At 41.6% G+C, this 8,052-nt stretch overlaps 1 protein-coding gene across 1 annotated transcript; it reads left to right on the forward strand.

Annotated features, from left to right (window-relative positions):
- Positions 1 to 218: 218 nt before the first annotated feature.
- Positions 219 to 1,165, forward strand: LOC133460786 (zinc finger protein 502-like; the record flags this gene model as incomplete). The annotated part of the gene is made up of 1 exon (XM_061741561.1): positions 219 to 1,165. A coding segment is annotated over one exon (855 nt), but the record flags the coding sequence as incomplete, so codon positions are not given.
- Positions 1,166 to 8,052: the final 6,887 nt, after the last annotated feature.

Below are 8,052 nucleotides of genomic sequence, written 5' to 3' on the forward strand. Positions count from 1 at the left end.
ATCGGCGTGTGCATTTGTGAATTTTGTACTGTCCATGTGTGAATTATGAGACTGTTCTAGCTCCATACTTGAAACCGAAAAGGCTTTTGATAATGCAGCCAAGATAATGTAAGTCATCTTCTCTATTACAGAATCATAAAGGAAGACCCAAAAGATACTGCTGTGATGATTGCGAACAAGTCTTCACCACTTCATCAAACCTGAAGATCCATAAGAAAACTCACACTGGTGATAAACCATACAGCTGTGATCAGTGTGGAGCGGCTTTTACCGATAAAAGTGCTCTAATTCGTCATCAACGTATTCACACTGGAGACAAGCCTTACAGGTGTGATCAGTGTGGAGCGGCTTTTACCGATAAAAGTGCTCTAATTCGTCATCAACGTATTCACACTGGAGACAAGCCTTACAGATGCGATCAGTGTGGAGCGGCTTTTGCCCGGCAAGGTCATTTGACGAATCACCAACGTATTCACACTGGTGATAAACCATACAGCTGTGATCAGTGTGGAGCGGCTTTTGCCCTGCAAGGTCATTTGACGAGACATCAACGTATTCACACTGGAGACAAGCCTCACAGGTGTGATCAGTGTGGAGGGACTTTTGCCGAGCAAGGTCATTTGACGAGACATCGACGTATTCACACGGGAAACAAGCCCTACAGGTGTGATCAGTGTGGAGCGACTTTTGCCCGGCAAGATCATTTGACGAGTCACCAACGTATTCACACTGGAGACAAGCCTTACAGGTGTGATCAGTGTGGGGCGGCTTTTGCCGAGCAAGGTACTCTAACGAGACACCAACGTATTCACACTGGAGACAAGCCTTACAGGTGTGATCAGTGTGGAGGGACTTTTGCCGAGCAAGGTCATTTGACGAGACATCGACGTATTCACACGGGAAACAAGCCCTACAGGTGTGATCAGTGTGGAGCGACTTTTGCCCGGCAAGATCATTTGACGAGTCACCAACGTATTCACACTGGAGACAAGCCTTACAGGTGTGATCAGTGTGGAGCGGCTTTTGCCCGGCACGATCAATTGACGAAACATCAACGTATTCACACTGGATAAAAATTGTACATTTGTGATCAGTGCTGATATAATTTATTTTGAGAGTTCAGTTAACATGCATCAAGAAAAGAGAAAAGATATCAGAAATATTTGTTGGGCCACAGTCCCATATGAACTATGGATTGTGTAATTATATGAACAGTTAAGGCCTTTGGTCAGCTTTGAGGCCCAGTTCTGGGGCCTCAGGCTGAAGATCCATAAGAAAACTCACACTGGTGATAAACCATACAGCTGTGATCAGTGTGGAGCGGCTTTTACCGATAAAAGTGCTCTAATTCGTCATCAACGTATTCACACTGGAGACAAGCCTTACAGGTGTGATCAGTGTGGAGCGGCTTTTACCGATAAAAGTGCTCTAATTCGGAGCGAAATATTTGTTGGGCCACAGTCCCATATGAACTATGGATTGTGTAATTATATGAACAGTTAAGGCCTTTGGTCAGCTTTGAGGCCCAGTTCTGGGGCCTCAGGCTGAGGCCCCAAAACTCTGCATAACTACCCTTTGTTTCATCAAGAAACACTGACCAGCCGGATCAAACCACTTTCTCTTCATTTACAAAGATTCATGCAAGAGGCTGTTCTGTGTCTGGGCAGAGAAACTTAGTAACACATTTTAAAAGTTAGTTTCACGTTGCGAGCCGGACTGGTGATCCCGTCACAACTGTGCTCATTAGTTGAGTGTTTGTTTATCTTATTGTTTTCTCCCCTCATTCTGCTCCTACCAAACCCCCCCCCCCCCCACACACACACACACACACACACAGGTAGTCTGAAGTTTTGTGTTCATGTTCAGTTAGTTGTTGTTTTTGGGTAGTTTAGCCATCAGAATTTATCCGAAGTGTTGTTTTACCATCTTCTTGACTCTTGTGTAAATAAATTCGGATTAATTTGAATGAGAGAAGTTGTTTGTGCTTATTTGTCACAACTGCTGTTGCAAGGCCTTTGTTCAAACTCCTCCCTTCACTATTATTCTGCAGAATAATCTACCTTGAAACAGATTTTTGCTGTTTAGTTATCATTTTCCTGATTACATTGCTGTTTTGATTGTCATTTTGATAATTCAATTTGATAATTTACTTTATTAATGATTGTCCTTCGACAATCATTAATGACTCTTTAACTGAACCAGCACCTCCCCTGTGGCACAACATCAATCATATTAGAAATAAATGTATGGCTTCATATTAGTTGTCCTGTTGTGGTAGAATTAAAAAATCATCCACCACAGAGATGTCATGGGTGTGAAAAGAAACATTGAGAAAAAACAATTTTTGCCTTTTTTTGTTTCTTTTTTCCTGTAAAGTTGGCCTTTTTAAATGTAGGTGAATGACTTTCTTTTTGACAGTTGTGGAACTGCAATGAGAGCCAATGCAAGAAAGAGATGGTCGGCCTTCCTGTCCTGAAGAGGACTGGAGTGGTTTTCCAAGTCCAAATAATGACACTGTAAAGTTTCAATTTTCCATCAAGTTTCAAAAAGGGGACGTTTCACGTGTTAGGCTAACTTGATAACCGCTACACTACAGAAACTGACATGCTTTGACCTGCAAAGTCGGCGGGCATAACAAGAAAAATCCTGTAAAAGAATTCTGCTACAAGTCTTGACAGCAAGATGGATACTGCAGGTTTTCTCCTGCATGCTCTGAGAGGCTCATGCTGAGGGACATATTTTAACTCTTGCTTCCCTCTGAACTACAGAAACTGACATTCTTTGAAATCAGTATGCAAAATTAAAAATTCCATGTGATGAGGCATTGTGACAGCACCGTGGTCGACCTGAATGTCAGCTTCCTGAACCCCTGCAGGGACGACGCCTTGCAGGTGGCTTCAGCCTCATACTCCTGCTTGAGACACATTGTCACGCAATTTCCGGCTTCCTGCACCCCTGCTGAGATGGCACCATCGAAGTGGCTTTGGCTTCCTGCCCCTGCAGAGACGAGGACTTGATCCTCGGGGATGCCATATGATGGACTTCCTGACTTACTATGGGGTAGTTCCAAACTGAACGATCACATCTGACTGTAAATAGCTTTTAATTGCTCCTTGTCTTTCACCTTTGGGTTGTTGATTCTTGCACTCTGTGCTTTGAACTTTTTGTATAAAAGCCCTGTTGTCAAACCTCTCTGGGTCGGCATACCAACTTCAGACACGATCTGTGCTGGTCCTGCCCACCGCCGGCTTACTGAAATAAAACTCTCAACCCCACAGAGGATTCCTGAACTGGATTTTATATTATTCTTCAACAATTTGGTGCTGTGACCCGGATGACAATAGACCTTCGATGGAAACTCCTCTTTCCAGTCCAACGACACACCAGTGACTTTTATCCAATTACTCAGAGGTAAAAGGGGTCCATTTATAAAATCCCAAATTATTGTTGCTGGGCTGTTGTCGAAAGTCTGTGAACTGGAGTACCAGAGAAAGGTTGACGTCATCCCAAAATTTTAGGTAAGTCCGCTGTGTGGTTGTGAGCCGAGGTTATTGAGAACGTTATTGTAGAGATGTTTAGGAACGCTTGCAATTTCATAACACTTGACTTTGATTGTGTTGTGAGAATGCTTTGCTTCTCCTGCCTTCGAATTTAACTCGCTCTTCTAAAAAAGGTTTAATATCTCGGGTAACATTAAAGAGAGAATGGCCAGAGCGCCATGGTTGGTCTGAGTACCAAGAGAATAGTCCAGTGGGACGTATAGCATATGCAGGACTTGAGGTCCATAAGAAGTGCTTGGAACATTGAGAATTTTGTGGGAAATAGGAATATATGTGGAGGACATGGTTTTCATAAGTGGGGATGATTTGCTCTCCCAAATACTTGGGGAGTACTCGTTCGAGTCACGAGTGACCTCCTTATGGCCTCAGATAAGGGATTAGTGTCCATATTGGTTCTACTGGACCTCAGTGCTGCTTTTGACACTGTAGATCATGACATTTTACTGCACAGGTTAGAGCAAGTTGTTGGGATTAAAGGGACAGCTCTACGTTGGTTTAAATCATATCTATCTGACAGGTTCCAGTTTGTTCATGTACATGAGGTTTCTTCAGAACAGTCAAGGGTCTGTTATGGTGTTTTTTTTTTTTTTTTTTTTTTTATTTCGTTTATTTCGGCATGTTTATATAGACACATTTCATCTCCAGAACATTATACATTGCATACTCAGCACATGACGAAAAGGGTACGGGAGAAGCTGACGCTTATCAAAGTCCCGCCCCGTTCTATGTAAGATTCATGATCACATCAACAACAGAATTCAGTAAGATACATAGTTTACCACATAGCAATTTGTCTAATTTCATCCTTCACAGTCCAGATAGCATGTATGTTTGTACACGTGTCCAGTCCACTCATCCTGATCACCGTTCCTGTGATTTACTACTGTGTCCACTGTTCAGTTATTTTTATGTCCAAGCCTCTTTTTGCATGCAATCCACTTTGCAATGGAGGTGCGTGTGTCAATGCAGATTTTGATTAGTCGCCGTCCTCTGGCTCTCTAGCCGCCTTTGCCCCCTCCGCTCGTACTGACTTCATCTCTTCCCGAGCTTTGGACACCTCCGACCATACATAGAGCTCAATGTCACACACACATTTTATAGTGACTTTGTTTTGTTTCCATGTTTTGTTTCTGAATTTCCCACATTGCCATTGTTTTGTACACATAGCCAGACATTGCCTTCCTGTACCTAGGTTTGATAATCCTTCAATAACAGTTTCTTTAACCCATGTTTGAAAACAGTTACATTTCTTGCTAACTTTAATTCATTGTTTAGGCTATTCCACATTTTCACACCAGCTACTGACAAACTATGGCTTCCCATCGTTGTCCTTATCTTTTTCTGTTGAAACTGCAGCAAGCTGCGCATGCTGTGAGGACCTTGACTAAGAGTGAACAATTTCTGAACATTTACTGGTAATGCCGCCTGTGTTGCTTTGTAAATTGTTTGTAGCATCTGAAAATGAAGTATCTCTCTCAGTTTTAGATATTTCGTCTTTATGAACAGTTCGTTCGTATGTGCCCTGGCTGGGACAGAATGAATGATGCGAAGCGCTTTTTTTTGCAATTTAAATATTGGTTCTGTAATGCCGCAGGGTGTTCCGCAGGGTTCAGTGCTAGGGCCATCATTTATTTTGAGAGTTCAGTTAAAAGGCACCAATTTAGTTTAGTTATTTTAGTTTGAAAGAAATAATTCTGGTGGTTCGATTGTGGCAAAGATTTTAAATATTTTTTTCTAAAAAGCAGCAGATTCTTACAGCTGCAAGTACAAGAATTCAATTCAAAAGTCTTTATTTTGAACATGATGGTAGTGTAAGTCACAGACATGCTCGAGCATACTTGAACAATGAATGCAAGAGATTTTTTTTTTGAAGCAGCAGAAGTTTTGACATGTTAAAAAAGAAGTAAGAAGTAAAAAAAATGTCTCCTTCCCCTTGAACTCAATACCATGTTTTCACATAGACCCTTGTTATTAGATGTCAAAAATCTTGATGTATTGAGAAGTTATACAAATTAATATTAAAGGAGCTTGAGGCTGTTTTTTTTATTTGCAAAATATGCTGCAATTCGGTCCCGATTTTCCCGCGCTGGGCTGCGGATGTGACGTCACATGACGCTGCATGCACGTTCTCCCCGTTCTCCTGTGCCGGCTTCACTGTTGGCTGCAGTACCCCCAACGGCCGTCGTGGTGAAGGGTGGCGATAGAGAGTCTCATTTCTTAAAAGCAGCCGCAAGCTCCTTTAAGAATTTGAGACAGTGTAAACATATTGTGGTATACGTGAGTATAAATTTGTGGATTCCTGGGTGATTATGGCCATTTGCAGTTACATGCCCCTCTATATAAACACTATTTACCATGAGTCCCTGTAATTATCTATACATAAAAGCATTTTTTTTTATTAACATACAGTACTAACAGTGACAAAAGACTGTGTGTGTGTGTGTGTGTGTGTGTGTGTGTGTGTGTGTGTGTGTGTGTGTGTGTGTGTGTGTGTGTGTGTGTGTGTGTGTGTGTGTGTGTGTGAGAGTGCGTGCGTGCGTGCGTGTGAATAATATGATGAAAGAAGAAAAATTTAGAATATTAATTTGAGAATTAATAAATAAAGAAATAATTATCATATAGAGTGATGTAGCATAATATAAATATATGTAATACTATAATAGCATATAAATATAGTAATATCCTAATATAACATAATTTTTATAATACAACATAACAAAATGATATCACCATACTATAATATATAACAATTTAATAATACTATACTTTTTTACAGTCCACCATCCCCTCACCCAGCGCAGAATGAGGAAGTCAGCCGTCTCGATCGGCCAGCACAATACAAATGATGAGAAAAGATAAGAGAAATATTTGTTGGGCCACAGTCCGATATGAACTATGGATTGTGTGATTATATGAACAGTTGAGGCCTTGGGTCAGCTTTGAGGCCCAGTTCTGGGGCCTCAGGCTGAGACCAGCCTCGAGTTTATGATACCTGACCGCATGGTTTGGAACAAAGGAAACCCCATGGACGCAAAGCTCAACCAGGATTTACATCTAAGGCCCTGCAGTGATAAGGAACAGCCCCTGATTGGACACAGACCCCAAGCCACAGGGGGGGGCCTTGACTTCCTGGGCCAGCTATAAAAGGAAAAGCTCTCTTCTCCTCGCTCTCTTCTTTGCAGCGCTGCAGCGAGTTTTCTGAGCCCAAACAGGAGCCGAACCAGGGTCCCTGCAGGCCTCGACGTGAACGCCTTTGGACCGACCTGGAGCTGAAGGAGGCCCAGCTGCTGTGCCCATGTATTCCCCTCATCCACACTGATCCTCATCTGGACCAGGAGAGAGAGAGAGAGAGAGAGACGCTCTTTATCAGGATCCCCTGCTGAGCGTAACTACTCTTTGTTTCATCAAGAAACACTGACCAGCCGGATCAAACCACTTTCTCTTCATTTACAAAGATTCACGTAAGAGGCTGTTCTGTGTCTGGGCAGAGAAACTTAGTAACACATTTGAAAAGTTAGTTTTACGTTGTGAGCCGGACTGGTGATCCCGTCACAACTGTGCTCATTAGTTGAGTGTGTTTGTTTAATGTTTTCTCCCTTCATTCTGCTCCTACTACCCCCCACCCAACGCACACACACACACACACACACACACACACACACACACACACACACACACACACACACACACACACACACACACACACACACACACACACACACACACACACACACACACACACACACACACACACATAGGTAATCTGAAGTTTTGTGTACATGTTTAGTTAGTTGTTGTTTTTGGGTAGTTTAGCCATCAGAATTTATCCGAAGTGTTGTTTTACCATCTTCTTGACACTTGTGTAAATAAATTCGGATTAATTTGAATGAGAGAAGTTGTTTGTGCTTATTTGTCACAACTGTTGTTGCAAGGCCTTTGTTCAAACTCCTCCCTTCACTATTATTCTGAAGAATAATCTACCTTGAGACTGATTTTTGCTGTTTAGTTATCATTTTCCTGATTACATCAGTTGGTGCCTCGTTTTGATTAAGTCATTTTGATAATTCAATTTGATAAATAATCTACTTTATAAATTATTAATGATTGTCCTTAGACAATCATTAATGACTCTTTGATAACTGAACCAGCACCTCCCCTGTGGCACAACATCAATGATATTAGAAATAAATGTATGGCTTTATATAAGTTGTACGATTGTGGTAGAATAAAAAATCACTCACCACAGAGATGTCATGGGTGTGAAAAAAAAACATTGAGAAAAAACAATTTTTCCTTTTTTTTTTTTTTTTTTTTTCCTTTTTTTGAACTACGGAAACTGACATTCTTTGAAATCAGTGTGCAAAATTTAAAATTCCATGCAAATAATCTCTGGTTGCCACATTTCCCCAACAGCAAGATGGATGCTGCAGGTTTTCAACTGCCTGCTTTGAAAGACTCATGTTGCGGGACATATCGTGGGGCAAAAAAGTAT

The sequence above is a fragment of the Cololabis saira genome, chromosome 15 (genome assembly GCF_033807715.1).
Source record: "Cololabis saira isolate AMF1-May2022 chromosome 15, fColSai1.1, whole genome shotgun sequence".
Lineage (NCBI taxonomy): Eukaryota > Metazoa > Chordata > Actinopteri > Beloniformes > Belonidae > Cololabis > Cololabis saira.